General features: G+C 56.5%; 5 protein-coding genes across 5 annotated transcripts; 3 read left to right on the top strand and 2 right to left on the bottom strand.

Annotated features, from left to right (window-relative positions):
• Positions 1-656: 656 nt before the first annotated feature.
• On the top strand, positions 657-2,492 carry BU26DRAFT_520326 (uncharacterized protein). Its single transcript, XM_033829267.1, has 4 exons — positions 657-971; positions 1,020-1,334; positions 1,382-1,426; positions 1,476-2,492. The coding sequence occupies exons 1-4, from the start codon at positions 806-808 to the stop codon at positions 2,306-2,308; spliced, it is 1,359 nt and encodes a 452-aa protein (XP_033682059.1). The 5' UTR covers positions 657-805; the 3' UTR covers positions 2,309-2,492.
• A 362-nt stretch (positions 2,493-2,854) lies between these two features.
• Positions 2,855-4,366, top strand: BU26DRAFT_606094 (galactose-binding like protein; the record flags this gene model as incomplete). The annotated part of the gene is made up of 2 exons (XM_033835636.1): positions 2,855-3,032; positions 3,369-4,366. The coding sequence occupies 2 exons, from the start codon at positions 2,855-2,857 to the stop codon at positions 4,364-4,366; spliced, it is 1,176 nt and encodes a 391-aa protein (XP_033682058.1).
• A 205-nt stretch (positions 4,367-4,571) lies between these two features.
• BU26DRAFT_340690 (uncharacterized protein) lies at positions 4,572-6,677 on the bottom strand. The gene is made up of 2 exons (XM_033822306.1): positions 5,765-6,677; positions 4,572-5,716 (listed from the first exon to the last, which is right to left on the bottom strand). Exons 1-2 carry the CDS (start codon positions 6,533-6,535, stop codon positions 4,778-4,780), a joined length of 1,710 nt encoding a protein of 569 aa, XP_033682057.1. The 5' UTR covers positions 6,536-6,677; the 3' UTR covers positions 4,572-4,777.
• Positions 6,678-7,611: 934 nt separating this feature from the next.
• On the bottom strand, positions 7,612-9,098 carry BU26DRAFT_340687 (uncharacterized protein). Its single transcript, XM_033822305.1, has 2 exons — positions 8,857-9,098; positions 7,612-8,804 (listed from the first exon to the last, which is right to left on the bottom strand). Exons 1-2 carry the CDS (start codon positions 8,956-8,958, stop codon positions 7,701-7,703), a joined length of 1,206 nt encoding a protein of 401 aa, XP_033682056.1. The 5' UTR covers positions 8,959-9,098; the 3' UTR covers positions 7,612-7,700.
• Positions 9,099-10,485: 1,387 nt separating this feature from the next.
• On the top strand, positions 10,486-16,426 carry BU26DRAFT_566052 (uncharacterized protein; the record flags this gene model as incomplete). Its single annotated transcript, XM_033833464.1, has 3 exons — positions 10,486-11,513; positions 14,166-15,961; positions 16,008-16,426. 3 exons carry the CDS (start codon positions 10,486-10,488, stop codon positions 16,424-16,426), a joined length of 3,243 nt encoding a protein of 1,080 aa, XP_033682055.1.
• Between the last annotated feature and the right edge of the window lie 810 nt (positions 16,427-17,236).

The following is a 17,236-nucleotide window of genomic DNA, read 5'->3' as shown; positions in this document are numbered from 1 at the left end:
CGACGCAGCACCCCGTATTTCTCGCACGGAATTCACTGGGCTAGTCCTTTTATCGCGTCTGATCAGGCTTCGGCTTGCAGCTGGGGCGCGAGAACACCCTAGGTTGGGGCAGTGCACGATCGCCATCTGTCTCGGGAATGGCCGCCTTTAGAACACTATGATCACTTTTCCGCTTCATTCCCTCGTTTCCCGCGACCCGGCTTACACTTCGATTTGATCATGCTGGGCGCAAGGGCTAGCACCTTCCCGCTGCCCTCGCGCCAAACGCTTGAGGTCGACTTCCTTGAGAACCGACCCTCCGAGTTTCGACGCACCGCAGCCAACTGCATATTCGACACAGACAAGCGCCAATTCGCCCCGCTGATACCAGTCGGGACCGTGCAAACCGTATCGTTCGAGCAAGACGCGAGCGAAGAGAGCGAAATACAACTGCGACACACGCACGACTCGTTCCGCACCGCTGTAGAGGCACTCAAAGAGACAGCCGCAAGTAAAAACAAAACCGTCGCGACATTCCAGCTATCGAATGCGCACTCATGGGGAGAAGTCGCGAAAGCCGCCAAGGACGCAGAAGAGACGTACCTGAAGGCGGACAGTCCGACGAGTAAAGTACGGAGCGCTTTTCGTCGGATCGAGAAGAACGCGAAATCCATTAAGCCCTTTCTGGGTATGCTCCCGGATGGAGAGTATAAAACGCTGGCTGGTGGGCTCACCTTGGTCCTTTCTGTATGCCTATCCCAATGTCGTTGCGGTTTCTGCCTAATAGCCCTAGGTAATGATGAAGAAAGCCGAAATGCGGGAGAAAATGGCCGAGTTGCTCGATAGACTCCCTCTCATAGTGCAGAATTGCGAGGACTACGCACAGATATACCCCGGCAAAAATACCCTGAGACGGCGCATCGAAGAGCTGTACATACAGATTGTGGGCGCAATCGAAGATATGGTACGCTGGTACACCCAGAAAGCCTCGAGTAAGCGACGCTCTTTACGTGCATGAATTTCTCGTCTAATCAAGACAGAGCGCGCTCTTAAGTCGGTCTTCTCCAACGACGCGTACTTGGACTCGTTGGACAAGCGGATTCGCGACATCGATGTAGCCCATGACGCCTTCAAGGAGGTAGCGGAGAGGTATTTGCATTGGCAGACGGCTTTGATGCAACACAATGTCGCTGAGTCACATGCGCTCACCCAGGAGACGAATGAGAACTTGAAGTTGGTTGGCTTCAAGCTATACGAGCAAGGTCAACAAATAAAAAAAGAGGTATCGCAGATGGAAAGTCGCTTGATGAATGGTATCAACGACATCCTTGGAGATCATCGGAAAAATGCTGAGTGTGGGCGCATCCTCTCCGAAAACAGCGACGAAGCTGACCGCCAAAAGGGCTCCAAGAGAAGAAAGAATGCCAGCAAAAGATCGCTGACCAAGGTGAGCTACATGCCTAACTCGCCTGATGCTTTCAAGCTAATATCTTCAGACGCGCGTATCAAAGACTTGGAGAGGCAGCTACACAGCAAAAGTTTCCGCGCAGCTACTCTTGCTCGCCGGCTGCACCTCACGCTCCCATTTGACGCTTACGCAGACGACGTACAGCGCGCCATAAGCGAAGGCATAATCCGGTCCACGAAGTTTCAGACGAGGTCGAAGCAAATCGCAGCAGCCGAAGAGTTCCGCCAATGGTTCACATCCGACTCTGAGGAAAACGCTCTTCTCTGCGTAAATGGGAACGCCGACCAAGACTCCCTCTCTCCGACCACGTTTCTCGCGGCCCTTCTCATTCAAAACCTCGAACAAAAGGAAGCAGGGAATGTCCTAGTCCTGCGATTCTTCTGTGGCCTGCATACCAATACGCTGCAATATGGACAAGATCACGAAATCGGCGGCCCACTTCTTCTTGTCCGGGCACTCGTCGCTCAGATCCTGAACATTGACAGCATCGACGATAGGCACTACTTATCCTCTATTGCCGAGGATAGCGTGCAAGCTATGGAAGATGCGCTCTTGAAGCAGTATCTAGCAACATTGAGCGAGCTTCTCCACCGTCTTCGGAGAGATTACCATGGCGTTATGATTGTCATTGATGGGATCGAATTCTATAATACGACAGAGCATCGGAGAGCGACGAAGAGGCTCATCAAATCATTTGCAAACATAACAAGCGAGAAGTCAGCGGGTGGCTCACTGAAGGTATTATTGATGGCGGCGTCCGATTGTTCGCTGTTTCGCAGGATCGGAGGGTTCAGTGTGCTTGATATGCCCGAGGATATCGAGTGTGGTGGGAGTGATTATGAAAGCCTGGGAGAGTTATGAACTGGTAGGCTATTCATAATATGGAGTAGTTTGTACGATAGTGTAAACGTCGAACGCTGGGGAAAACGTGGTGAAGCGTTCCAGGCACATCTGGGAAGATGAACATTGCTCTACCCCACCCTTCAGGCGCTCGATGTCCTCTTCAATAGAAGGTTGATCTCGCCGTGTAATAAACGAATATCGGTATCCTTACCTATCTTGTATTCTCAGTCTTCACAATTCCTTTCTGGACTATTCCCCGTTTCATAAATGATGGTCGCAAGGAAGAGAGGACGGAGAGGGCTATGCCTAATCAGGACTAGCTTTAGCGCTGCACTCGGGGACGTTCACCTTACCTGGGCATTCTCTCCTCCACACCTGCGACTTTGGCGTTCGCCTTCCTGCACGTCACGCTAGGTACCGTTCTAGTACCTAGGATTCGTGTCTCATCTGCGCGTCCGCCCGTCACGTCGCGGCGCGCTTTCCCGTGACCGCATCAACGCCAATAACAATCCGACGACAACCTGTCTTCGAAACGTCACCAAAACTAATCCCGAAAGATACAAAATGCCGCCATCGCTCCGTCGACGAGCGCAGCCGCCGCACCCACCTCCCCCAACAGAGCCGTTCTCCGAAAGCGACGAGGAATTTGTAGAAGGCGCAGAGGAAGCGGACGAAGCCATGGGAGAGGACATGGTGGGGGTCGATCCGGAGGAGGATGACGAAGATGATGAGGAACCTCTGGGTGAGTTGTGTCAGTTACACTTATGTTCAAGTCGACTTCAGTCTGCGTGCACGTCTTCGAGCATTCTGCGGTTTTTGCTTGATCCTTCGTCGCTTCCTTCCTGGGCGTTCCTATAAGCCTAGAGCACGCGGTCTCGTCCACGCTCTACATTCCTTATACCCTGGTCATTTCTGCTCATCCGCTTTCTATATCTCATAATTTGACCACCGTGACTTTTCAAACCCCCCGACCCGGTGCTGTTATCATTTCCAATCTGTCCCCTGCTATCCCGCGGCTCTGTTCTTACAAAGCTTAAACCTTCTACGAAAAAGAAAGGCATTGCTAACATCTTCACAGCATCGCCTCTCCCCTCGCCCTCCCTCCCAGACCAGACTTCCCTCCCGCCCCCTCACCTCCGCGAAATCTCCACCCTCGCATCCTGGACCGTCTCCTCTTCCAAGCCGGGCTGTTCGATCCCGCAACTACGCCACCCATCCACATCCCTTTTCTGGCAATCCGATGGTCCACAGCCGCACTACCTCAACATCCACTTCTTCAAACTCGTCCGCATCGTGGGACTACGCCTTTTCCTGGACTTCGAAGCCGACGAGAGTTACACGCCGACGCGCATTATCTTCCTGGCTGGTAGTGGACAGAACGATCTTGTGGAGTGGGGCGAGATGAGGCTCGAGCAGCCGCGCGGCTGGGTGTGGGCTGACTTCTCCGGAGTCGGTGAGCCGGAGAGTGACTCGGAGGACGACAGCGATGAGCTGGAGGAGGAAGAGGTGGAGAATCGCGGTCTAGGCATCCAACACGCCGTCGACAACGACGCTTCAGATTTCGAGAACGCCGCTCCTTCTGCTTCTGCTCCTGCAGGCACCACCGGCGACGGCCTACCACCACACTCACCACCTACCGGCGACCCGATGCACCTCGACCCCCAACAACAGCAGCACACGCCCCTAATCCCCCAGCAACAGCAGACACCCAACTTAACCCGCCCAACGCCCCGCCTCCCCTTCACCTCACTCTCCACAAACACATCCCCGTCGCACCCGGCTCCCTCCCACCAGCGGACCCGGAAGCCCAAGATGCCCGTCTTGCGCTGCCATCTTGTTCAGATCAAGATCCTCGAGAACCATCAGAATGGAAAGGATACGCATCTCCGCGGACTGCAGATCTTCGCTCGGGACAACGAAACGGAGCGCGGGACGAGCAGGAGTAGGAAGAGTGTGGGCGGGAAGATAGGTGGAGAGGAGGATAGGCGTGTGGGGAGCAGAGTGATCAACGGCGGTGGAGGAGGTTTGAGGGGATTGGCGGAGAGCGAGTGGATGGCGGAACCTTCGATACGGTAGTCGCCCGCTTGTGTGTGTGAGAGAGAGAGACATAATGAAGCATTACAACGATTGTATTGAAATGAGGCTTTCACTTTTCCGTTCCAATTAATCTATGAGTACAGGCAGCCTCCTCGCCGTCTCATTGCTTGCTTGCTCGCTTTGGAAAAAGCCTGACCCTAGTCTATTTCGTCCCCCGCAAGCGCCAACGCTATGCATACGGTTGCACGAAGTTCCGAAGAGAAGAAAAAGAAGAGAGAAATAAAGGGTAAGAAAGCCACCCTCATCAAGAATATCCTCCGCTGAGGCCGCTAGCAGTGCTAGAGATCTCCGTGCCAGCGTTGTCATCGTCTCCTTCATATTCATCGTCCTCATCGATCCGCTTCCGCTTCCTGTAAATCAACGGGCCTGCTGAAACTTAGCACACGCCATCTAGGCCTTTCCATTCGGACTCATCGCCCTCTCACTCTTGGGCGTGCTCGCATTATCCACAACCTCCTTCGCCGTCTTCTTCGCGCGCTGCTTCGTCGCCTCCTCGCCCTCTCCAATCTCCTCTAGCTGTTCATTGACCTTCTTGTTAAACGAATCAATGAACTTCTTGTTCTCCGGCGACAGGGACGAGACGCGGTGGTCCCCATTAGCAACCTTCGCCGTTCGACCGCGAAGAGTGTTGGCCCCGTTCATAACGGCCGTGGAGAAGCCATCTTCGGCAGCCTTGCCGAGCGACTCGATCTCGCGGTCGACGCCGTGGATTGCGTCGCGACCGGCTTTGGCGATGACGGCGTGGTTAGTTGGGTGTTTGGCGTTGTGCGAGGTGCGGCGGAGGTAGGACTTGACGAAGAAGCGGACGAAGAGGCCGGTCAGAGGAGCGAGGTAGATCAGGTTAAGATAAATAGCGAAGGCTTGACCGGAGGTGTCCACGCATGGGACGTGCTGGTACTCGGTACGATAGACGATCCTGCTCATGGTATTCTTGATGACCTGCTGCGGCGAATTGGTGATCGCCGCTCCTGCGTACCCAACCGGTGAGGCCGCACCAGGCTCAACGACGTTCTCGGCTAGACCCTCGTCTCCCGCCGCGCGGTAGACGAGCTTCTTAAGGAAGGCGATAGCGATGCCGGAAGCGGACGGGAGCGCCGCAGATTCGGTGATGGAAGATACAGCCGATGCAACCGAGGTGGTGTTCGTCTTGGCTAGGACCTTGTCTGCGACGTGATAGGCGACTGAGACTGGTACAGTGTAGGACACGAAGAGATGGCAAGCCGCAAATGCAACTCCAACAACGAACTGCGTGATCTGCATGCTCGTGAGGGATCGCTTGACGATCTGCGGGACTCGGAAGCCCAGAGCAGAGACGGTGTAGTACGTATACTGCGCACAATTAGCGGCTGAAGCAAGAAGCGGACTTGGAAGGCTTACCATCATAGCGTGAATACCGGAGTTCACGAGAGCGAACATCCAGATGGGAGGCGACATGTAGCGAATGCCGGCCCACATGCACAACATAGCACCTGCATGGTGGTACGTCTGGAGCGTCGTGCTTCGCTTGCCCTTCATAATGATGATGGCCGTGTCGAGCACCTCGTAGAACTTGGAGAGGTAGAACCACCATCCCCACCAAGCAAGACCCTCATTCCAAATCCTTCCGACATCTGTGGCGTCAGGGAGCCCATAGGAATCCAGGCTGATCAGCGGGTTCTTGCTCTCCCAGCGGCTCGCGTCCGGGTTGTAGGTCACTGCATCGCCGAGTCCGCGGGGACCATGGATCTTGCACAGAGCGTCCACAGTTCCAACCACAGCGTTGCGCTCGGTATAGTGAGGGAAAGAGTGCTTCAGAGCTCGAATCATGGCGACGCAAGTGACCGCGGAGTACACAGCAAGGAACACGTTGTGGAAAATGACGAACGCATAGAACGGGCGAGACTTGCTAATCTTCCAGGCCTTGTTCCCATTCTTGCGGTTGTACCAGTTGAGCAAGCAGACAGTTGTCGCATATACCGACGCAATCGCCAATGGGACGTAGGGTGACAAGGCCGCATTGTAGATGTTGGCAGGTATAGGGAAGGGGTTCTTGAAGGTGTATTCGTTGGACGGCGGAGGTAGTGCGGGAGGCGCTGGGTCTGGGGGAAATTTGAAGACGGACCAGGAGGGCAGATCGCCCGGGTAGACACTAGGCCCTGCGCCAGACATGGTGGTGTTGTAGCTTGGATTCTTGTGGTGTTGACGAGGATCTGGAATGCGCCGATATCGGTGTTGATGGTGGGCGTAGCGAATTGACTCGAACGGGTGTGAAAGGAAGCCTAAGTAATAGAGAGCGGGCGCTATCTCTCGTATTGCGATGCGAGGGAACGCTGCGGTCGGAGGGAAGGGTGCGGCCTGGAGGACAAGCGGTGTGGAGAAGTTGTTGAAACGGCTGCCTCAATCCCTGGTGGAGAGCGATGGAGACGAAAGCTGAAGCCCGGGAGAGCCAATGGCTAAAGCTTAGGCAGTGCTATCATATAAAGGTCAGTTTCTGTAGCCAACAGACTTGTACTGCGAGGGGTGTTAACATACCGTCCTGGTTGCGGGAGCTGTGGCACGCGAGGGCTTGCTGCAGCGAATTGCACTCCACGTGGGAGCAACGAGCAATTTCTAGAGCTGAAAAGAAGGGAGAGCAATGTGTGTCTGGGGAGATGCTCGGCGGGCTGGCGTCGTGGTTCTTGAGTGTCGACGCTGGGGTAGGAAGAAAGGGCGAAAGTGTTGGTGATGGAAAATCAACGGCAGGCACGGGCCATTTGTCCTGCCAATCACTAAAAATTTTGGGCTGTGACATCAACCGAGGCGCCGCGCTGCGCTGGGACTGGTTCGGGTCTGGCGCTGAGATGCACGATCGAGCACGTGATTAGAGCTGCCGTTGAATCCCGACGCCGTTGCGGCGGTTTCTACGCGATCTGGCATAGGCAGGCATACCAAGCAGCCTAGTTCGCAAGTCTAGCTACTTGGAGGTGTGCGCAGGCTCAGGAACAAAGCGAATTGCTCCCTTTGTTCTTCGCAACTTCGCAACGTGCCGCAGCCTTGCATACGAGGATGCCGTCGAGCCCTGGTCTGCCCTCTGGCCCGAGCTTGCGAGAGCGAGATAATGTGGGGAAACGGCACATATGTTGACGACCAGTTTGTGTTGAGAGCACACAAGCCGCATTAGCACGCCTCCACCTCGGCCTCAACACATGCCTTTATGGCCCCGTTGGACCGCCTCTACGGCAGGCGTAGAGATACGCTTATCAGGACATTTCGTGGCAGCACCTCAACAGCTTAATCAACGGGAGCGCAAGCATGCAGGATAAGGACACGTGAACCATTACAGGGATTTGATTGCTTAAAACTTTGGTTTGCTTCCCAGAGGTACCGGCGGGGGTTTACCAGGACTCGTAGGGCTCGTAGGGCTTGTCGTGATATCTTTCTTCTTCGGAGGCGGCGGAGGGGGTGCCTTCTTACCAATCCCGCTCTGCGTCGGAGACTGCGGGGGAGGAGATGAGGTCGATTGCGAAGCTGCAGTGTTGAACCTGTCGCTAAGGCCATATTTCTGGTTGAGGCCGCTTGCTGCTCGCCATCCTGCCGCCGCTTGTTCTCCATGTCTCTCACGGAAGTTGTTCGCCGTCGACGCTGCACTCCTCATGTCTGTCATGGACACTTTGGAGGGGTCGTCGCGCAAGTTACCAGCAGTCTTCAGCGCTGCTTGTTTCTGCGCCCAAGTAGTACCAGTCACAGGAGCCTCGGACGATGGCGTCGACATCTTGGCAAATCTAGATTGCAATTCGCTCAGCTGCGACCCTTGACTTGCGTCTGCCGTTGCGAAAGCAGGCGCATTCGGTGGTGTTTTTTGGCGAGGCGGCACCGGCGGCGAAGCATTGCGAGCAATATTCAAGCCAGGGACAGATACGCCTGCCCGCCCTAGTCGGTTGAGCGCGCCCTGATTGAGATATCCTTGTGACGTGGTATTATCCCGCGACGTCTCGCTGTACGGAGGGGGCGGCTCTGGGGCACTGGCATCGGGATGTGAGTTCTGTCGCGGAGGTAGCCTGGGAGGGAGTCTCGGTTTGGGATTTGAAGGCCCTGTTGTAGTCGGAGATGCCACCGCCGAACCCGGCCTAAACGCGGGCGGCTTGGGGAGATGCGCAGTGCTAAGTCCCGTTGTGTCTGCTTTGTATGGCCCCGGCGGCGGCTTGTGCGCCTCTTCTTCTCTTGCTTGTGCTTCCTGTGCCTCCTGCAATCTTTGCCTTGCGGAGCCTTGGACAGGTGCTCCAAGTCCGCCCGTATCCGCAGATGTCGAGCTTGCGCTCGGAGAAGCCGCTGCCGCTCCGTAGGCTACGCGTTTAGGAGGAGGACCAAATGACGCAGGGTCTTTCAGGGTGGCCAGTGGGGCAGACTGGTGCTCGCGCGCAGCCTCATTCGGGTCCTTTCCTTTGCCCATCCATCCTGCCTGCACCGCCAAAGTCAGTCAAGGCGGGAGAGTCGGAACGGGTTGGACGGACCACTGTGTTGACGCCCTTGAAGTCGCCCCTCCAGCTCTCCTTTCCGCCGTCTTTCCCTTTGGAGTGCCAGCCGCCTTTGGCGATATCTCTGAGGCCGCTCATGTTGGCGACGGAAGTGCTGCGAGCCCGTGGCGCGCTCGTGATGGATAACCGAAAGCGCGGGCCGATGACGCAAGGCTGCCAAGGATGATGGGTTATTCAGCGCCCGCGTCCTGGATGGCTCCACCACTCCGGCGTCCCCGAGATATCCCACCGCGCTGATGCACTGCACTCCCAAAATACCAAGTCTTGCATACGCCCACGGCTAGAATACATTCGGAAAGCGACCTACCTCTGCCCGTCTCGTTCGGAGCGCGCAGCATCTTGGACTTGCGGGAGAGCAATGCGAGGGAGTGTTGCTGCACGGCGATCTCTATCGATCTTTATCAATTGCCCTGTTGTACGGCTGACACTCTGGTCCGCTTGTGCTACCGAGCGGACTCTTGTTGCAGCGTGCATCACCATCGCATTCCGTGTTACCCCACGACGAGCAGCGACTGGACGCTTTCTGGTGTCGCAACGGCAGGTCGGCCTCCCCAAACACCGACCCAACTGGCGCTGGAGGCGTGGACTACATGAGGCCTGACTGCGTCTGGACGGTGCATGGACGATTGGATGAGCTCATCGCTTTCCGAAACAGTGGTACATGCACTTTACGGAACCAGAAATGGCAGTGTTGAAGCGTGCTGGAGCCTGTCATCGACTGACGCCCTACCATGCCGCAGAGTACTGTAGTGGTACAGAAGCACCAATCAACCCGGCATGATCGGCAAGGCATGGTGAGTCTCACAGAAAGCCGGCAAGCCCTGCCGCGCTGTCGCTTCTTTGTTTTCCTCTCTCCCGCCATGCGTGGTTTCAAACAGCATGCCGACAAACCCTGGCGCCGCCGCACGTCTCGATGTCTTCTCTTCAGCGTGCGTTCCGTCGAAGGCGGAGCACCGGTATTTGTTTCTGGGCCACAGCGCAGTGATCGACATGGTGGAGCTAGCTTGCTTAGGCCAAGCCATAAATATCACCTTTCCGAGCGAGTGGGGTGAGGTTGTTCCCGCCTCTGCGTCGAGGCTGTGCAGACGCCTGCACCCATTCTGCAGCCAACCTCTCCTCAGCTCGGGTCCCGGACTGCTGGCCAGCTGGCTTGCCAGAATGTGGAAAGACACAATAATGTCTGCGCCTCTGCTGCGCTCTTCTTCGGACGAGCAACCTTTCCTCCTCCCTCTGCTCCTGAGGCTCGCTCTAACCCCTCAAGACGCTCGTTTCTTTATCCCTTGAGTGTGCAACCGCTTCGCTCTAGCGTCATCGACGGCCGCATTCCCCGAAAGTCTTCTACTGTGGTACTAGGGCGTAGCCTGCCTCGCGAGCCGTCAACCGGCCCCGCACTCCATGCTGTGAACAAAACCGTGAGATCAGCAACCAGTCTTGGAATTCGCTTCGCTGGCATCGGTGACCATAGGGCTTCCTGCCGCTCGACCCCAGCAAAGAACCTATCAAACCCGCCATTGCTCACTCCCCCCAACTTGAGTTCTGACACTGCCTCTGAATTGTGTCAGACGCCCACCTTCTCAAGCCCATACCTACGCAGGCCTATCGGACATGGCTCCCCCGTATGACTGGCTTGACGCTCATAAGGAAGAGGAGGACGAGTCGCGCTGGGAGTCCTTTTATGATGACCTGACCGCAGACCCCGCGGCATCAACCCCAGGACCTGAGGACCCGTATACCACGGACGACGACCACGAACCGCACACGGGGATGCCTCACTTCACGGGACCCTACACCAAGTCGTTCTCGAGACCGCCCTTTGGGTCGTCATTCACTGGAATAACGCAGCCTACAGACACTTTCGTCACGTCGCCCTATAGTGGCTCACCATATCCCGAGCATACAGGCGCCTCAGCTTCTGTAGGGTCCGATGGGAGCCCGTTGCCTTCCGCAAGTCATGCCGACGGCTTCAGGACGGATTCGCCTGACGGAGCAAGAAAGGCACAGTCGCACCACTCAGCCTTGTATGCTGCTGCCGGAATCGTGCCGGTAGTGGCTCTGATCATTATCGGTGCCGCCATCTTCTTCTGTCTGCGAAAGAAAAGGAAGCAGAAACAGATTGCTGCTACTCAGGCTCAAGTTCAGCAGATGAAGGCGAGGAGCAATCCTATCGGGACCAACCCCATCGTGTCAGCTTTTGCACAAATGGCATCACCTCCCGTACCTCCCCGGCAGCCTTCGTACACTGGTCCTCCAAGTCACCCACCTCCTGCTAGTCCGACCTCTGCCCAGCCTGTCATTCTGGGCCCAATTTCATCGGGCGCCAACGGCAACTACATGACCGGTATCGATACCTCGGACGTCGTGTCCGTGACCAACAACGAGCGCACCGGCCTTGGTGATCCGTTCGCCGACGGCAACAGCCTCAACGAAGAGCCGCCCCCACCATACCGGCCTCGAAGCGTCGCTCCGTTGTCGCGCGACACGAGCCTCCGAGTGCCTCAAGCAGCCACTTCATCGCAAACCAACCTTGTGGGCCGCCACGAGCAGCCCGAACGATCGCCGTTTGACGACCCCGAAGACGACGAGGCGGTGTCAGACATCTCAGGGCCTACTCTTCGAAGAGACCAGGACAACATGTCAGCCGTATCCGACCTGTCATATCAACAAGACCCTGTGGTGGGGAGAGCAGTGTGAAGCTTAGGCAAGCATTTGAATTCTCTTTCCGCATCCATGTAAATATTGCTGTTTGTGGGCGAGGAGTTCGGAGCACGGCGGTGCGTCCCTTACGGCGCGGAGGAAATGCTTTCGGCAAGCTAAGAGGAGGATCGATCCAGGTCAGCTCGACTATTCGTATCTGTAAGGCAAGGTGGTCGTCCGCCAGGCCCTCTGCAGGTGCAGCAGTTTCTTTTCAGCGCATGCCATGTCGGCGCTCGCAAATCGTACCGGGGTGTTTGTAGGACTTTTTATTTCTTGGAGGACACGAAGGCATGGGAGCATGAAGAAGGGAGGTTATATATAGCACCAATACTAATGCAACACCTTTTACGACATGCGAAGTTTGGTACCGATGGGCAGTTTTGTTCGCCCGAGTGTACGGTGTACCCCTCGTTGTCGAGCAGGGTTCGGATAGCGGCTGACAAGATGAGTTCGCCCACTCTATTGACCTGTCAAAGTGTAAGATGGTAGGTTGGCCCCTTTCCAGGCGGCGGGGCAGGTAGAATGACGACAAGGGACCTCCGAGGCCTAGACGGAATATTGCTTGTTCAATGGCGACATGGCGGGCGCCGACTCAGCTCCCCTTGGACGAGGGCTTTGTACCTTGCATGAGGGCGACATTAGGAGCTGTGGTCGTAGCGAGATGCGATGCTAGGGCAGCAGACAGTGGGTCCGTCGGATAGGGCAACACCACACACGATGGGCAGAGAAACGATTCCGCGATGGGCGTTTCAAAACGCTATTGTACCTGGGCAGTTCGGCGGGGTTCCCTTCTGAAGCCCTCGGCAATGGCGAAATCAAGATCGCCATGGGATTTCTAACGCCAGCGGTAACCACATTCTGCGCAGCAATCCGGCCCCAGTGCTCGAGAGGTGAAGTGGGCGGCCGCCCCGACTCAACACGGACCGGCTCAACTCTTCCAAACATCAGGCGGCAATTCGTCCGGTAGGAAGGGCTCGCACAACGTCCAGCGCGTGCGATTGGCCGGATTAACCGCATTTCCAGAGATGGCCTACATGGTCGACTCCTCGCTTGAGCGGGCAGGGGCCAAGGCATAAGGCCGCAGATTAAACAGCAGCTGCCACGGCCGTGATAGGCCCATTTGCTGCTTCGAGCTGTGGGCAGCGCCATTGACGTTGGCACGCTCAGGAGTGCAGACGGAGAGAGATGAGTTCGCGCGGACGGCTTCAGGAGTTTGCAGGAAGGGAGAGGGGCGCGAGCGGGCTGAGTGGTTGTCGCGAGCCCGCTGGCAGCCGTCGAGGGGCGGATTCTGGCGCGAACTCTGGGCGGATGCCCGTCTGCGAGCTGCTATTCACCACCAACCCGCGCATCCTCCTCAGCCCTCCTGCGGCCGTGCCGTTTGCCATCTGGCATATCGCTGTCTGCGGGCGCCCGCTAGCAGGCGAGCCATTCTTCGCTCAGTCGTCCCGCGGTGCTGGCGAGCTGCCGGCGGCGAGCATGCCTCCGCCGCCGTGCCCGTGAATGTCGTCCTCACACCCTCGTCCCTACCAATAATGAACCTTATGCCACCCCATCCCCGCGAACATGGCTCCCGCCCAGTGCGGCGCGGTACCTGATCTGCTGCCGCAGTCTCCCTAGGCTCAGGAGAGACGCACGCATTCCTGTGCCGGGCTGGTCGCCGGGCCACCGTGGTGGGTACGTCCAATTATCCATTGTTGCGAGCAGCAGCAATTCTCTGCGAACGCTGCCCGGCCCCACTGCCCTCGCTACGTGCACGCAGACGCTCGCCGTCATTCCTCCGGCCACCCTGTCTAAGCGTTGGAGCCCCCTCTGGCCTGCAGACGGCGCGCCTGCCAGCCGTTGCGTCGCCCCTTCCTTCTCCACCTGTGCTGTACCTGCAGCAGGTCTCACCGCACCCACCCACCCCAGGCACTGCCGCTCCGACCGTCCTACCACGTACCACGGCGTCTCTGCCCTATCCTAATTGCCTCTGCTCCAGGCCCGCTCCTCGAGACAGCACGAAATCTCTGTCAGAGCCCCTCGTCCTCATCCATCCCCGCCGCCCTCGACGCCTCCCTCCCCCCGCCGTCCGCTGCTTGATATAGCCCGCTTCATGGTCTCTGGGGCGCCGACACCGTTTCACCGGCTTTGCTATGAGTCTGGATCAGCATATATATGGGTATGGACTCCCCTTCTGCCCGGTTCAAGCTCCATGTGCCCCCATCGAGGGAGCTTTGAGGGACACAATGACGGCATGGCGCCCGGGCAACGAGCTGCGAGAATGGCCACCGCGGCGCTTCCAATGGCTTTTCTGCCTGTTGGTAGAGCGAGAATCTGTCAGACGGGCTTCTCAATCGCTCTTTAGCCTAGGCAGAGGCAGGCAGCACCGCACGGTTGCCGTTCTTGGGCTCCATGCATCCGGCCCCAAGCTTCCCCTCAAAACTTCATTCCAGCGTCGTTTCTACATTTTGCAAGCCCGAGAGGGCCCCAGTTGTTCAACGCTGGTATTTTCCATAATCGTCATCTCTCATTGAACAATTTTGCCGGCCTCCACTTTCCTTAAGCGAATCCTCCGGGTGTTTCAAAAGCTAACCAGTGTGGTGGCTCGCCAGATCAACGGATTGGCACCTTCCCAGTCCTTCCTCCACTCCAAAGTCCCTGACCTTTCCGGACTCGACGCTGAAGACGCCCAAGACTGAGGCCTTTCCTCAGTCGCACTTCCTCGACGCCTGGTCAACCCCCCGAGTCAATGGGCACAAGACCCCCGCCCAGACGCCGTCCTTCACCCTCTCGACGCCCATAGACCGGCCGTCCAGTTCGTATAGCCAGAACGCTCGCACTCCCGAAGACCCAGAATTCCATGTCAACCATTTTGCCGCGAGCGCTCTACCACTGCCCCCTGTCGACCCTTCACGCCGGCTGTCATCCTCGCCAGACCCGCACTCCGTGAAACAGACTAGGCCCACCCTGCGCGAGAACCCATCATCTCGGCCCCGGCCAGTCAGTATGGACACTTCGCAGATGCAGACACCGCCCCCGACGAGGGATGCTACATCGAGACGGAGCTTGCAGCAGCATGCGGGGAACGAGTTCGCTACACCGGCTACTGTGATAGCGCGGACTCCAGGCCAGGCGCCACCATCGGCGGGTCTCTTCAACCAGACGCCGTTTGGATTCCCAAGTCTGCAGTTCTCCCCAGATATGGTCCAGTTTCCCAGCACGGGTCCGATGTCTGCGCCGCCTTTGCCGCACTCTCGGTTATTCTGGGATCAACCGAGCGAGGGCAACCAAATGGACGTAGACATGCCCCTTGCATCAGATCCTTTCGGTCCGACGCCGCACAAGATTGAAGGAAACCTGAATTGGCAATCGTTTCACACACCAGCTGACAATCAGATGAATCCTCAGGCTTTCCAGGCCCTTCATGGCATGTCGTCACCAGGACCGATGACCTCTTTTGCAACCAGCCACGGTGGGGGTGGACAAAACTCAAGACCCGCTTCATTCATCTCAACGTCTGGTGGCGTCGACCCTAGCATGCTTTTTAGCTTCTCGAGCCCTGGGCCTAACGCCTCGTTCGACCACTCTATGCCGCATGCGAGCAAGCAGGTTGACCCTAGACAGCCGTATGAGACACAGCTGCTGGACTCTATGCGAGAAAGGGAGTTGACCAGGAAAGCAAAGAGCCAGCATTCTCGTACCAGTACCAATTCCTCTACCGCCTCGTTTGAACAGGCCAGGCCCGGCTTGCAAAGAAGTAATACCGACAGCGGTTTCAGGAAGAGTAGGCCGTCGTCGATGGATTCGAGGTCATCAGGGGCAGGTTCCAGCCATAACATCCCTCGTCGTTCTTCCCCTCTTAAACGGCAGAGTGGTGGCTCACTCATGGCCATTCCGGAGGTTCGCAGACCTCGAACCCGCCTTGTCATCGATGAGACTGGTCGAGCTAGGACGGAGACTGTTCCCGCCGATGAGGATGAACGGGACACCCGTAGGGACTCTCAAAAGGATTTGAGGCGCCAGTATCCCGGTCTTTGGGCTGAGGATGACAGTGAGTCAGAGCCAGAGGAACCCGTCACGCTAAGCCGGAACGCTTCATTCAACCTACCTCAACGCCGGCCTTCGAAGCACGCTCGGACCGACAGTGGCGAACTTAACCGATCCACTTCATTTAAGATACCAAGGCCGTTGTCAAGACCGTCGTCTGGCGTCTTTGATAAGCCCTCCTTTGAGACAATACGCCCTGTTAGGAAAGCGCCAGATAACGCCCATCGAAGATTTAGCATGATGGACTTTCCTACTTCTTTCGGCGATATCAAGGAGAACGAGGATCAGCAGATGCCGGATTCGCCCGGTGATGCCTTGGGAGCGTTGAAGAAGGTTGTCGAAGGTCGGCAGAAGAGGATAGGTATGATGATTGATATCGCTCGCTGGTGTCTTGCTAACCTGTTCAGAACGCACAGCCCACAATACCCTCAAAGCACACAATCAGCGCTGGGCGCAAGCCTCTGCAGATCTCAACACAACTTCCGGCCCCTACGACCCCTTTAGCAACTGTTTCAATGGTTCACCAGGAAACACCACTGACACCTCCCTCACCACACCGTCAACCGACCGGAGCAGTCTCTCAAGCGATAGCACACGCTGTGTCTGCAATGGTATTGACGATGGCCGACCTATGGTCCAATGCGAATCCTGCACCAAGTGGTTACACATGGTTTGTATTGGCATGGACGCGAATAATCTCCCTCCCGTCTACGTGTGCATCTTCTGCACCGGACAGACACCAATTGCAAGGGGTGGTAGAGTCAGAGGCCCCATACCAGCACCGTTTGACTCGCCCCTCACGCACAAGTCGGTCTACCGACGATAACCACCAATATATATCCCACCTTTACCGGCACCACGACACACCCATGCCCGGCACACCCGTGCGCCCACCCACACGCCAGCCCCAAGCGTGCACCTTCGCCATGCGACTTCCCAGGATACCCGAGGCCCAAATCGGCACTTTGTTTCCCATTTAGCATATCGAATCTCCTTGATCGTTCGAATTTCGATTTCTGTCCCACCTTCCAGCGTTGATTGAGCAAGCAAGCAAACATCTATACACCTGCATACCCTCACCGGTACCATTCACGACAGTCCTTACATCTCTTAATAATGGATCCGCCAACCCTTGCCACCGACCAACTCGTAATCGACAAACCTCCACCTTCGTCTCCCGCAGGCTCAGGAGTTCGGCTGGGGCTCTTTCTAATGTCTTGTCATTTCCTTCCTTTAAGGGGACGATATATGAGTGCGATCTAGAAGTAATGCTGACGAGCTTACGTTCTTTTTCTTGTGTTGTTCTTTACGCTCCTTTACGATAGTTTACGATGGAATCTTTGATGGATTGTTACGGCTGGGTCTTTGGTATACTTAATGAGTTCTTAGGCATGCGTCAGCAACGAGGGGCGGAAGAGAGAGGTGAGGGGAAATGGGTTGTGTAGATACGCTTGCCAAGAAATCCGACAAACACATTGGAAATCTTGAACAATATCCTTCGTTCCTCTATAGGCTACTGTGGCCATGACCTTCGATATTGTGGTTCACGCCAAGCCCGCACAAGCGAGCAAAAATTCACCACCCCAAACACTCCTGCTAGCAAGCAAGCCAAAAAAAAGACGTCACCAGAACAAAA

The sequence above is a fragment of the Trematosphaeria pertusa genome (assembly GCF_010094035.1).
Source record: "Trematosphaeria pertusa strain CBS 122368 unplaced genomic scaffold BU26scaffold_9, whole genome shotgun sequence".
In the NCBI taxonomy this organism is placed as follows: domain Eukaryota; kingdom Fungi; phylum Ascomycota; class Dothideomycetes; order Pleosporales; family Trematosphaeriaceae; genus Trematosphaeria; species Trematosphaeria pertusa.
The sequence above is the reverse complement of the archived record's forward strand: the minus strand, read 5'-3'. Positions and strand labels throughout refer to the sequence as shown.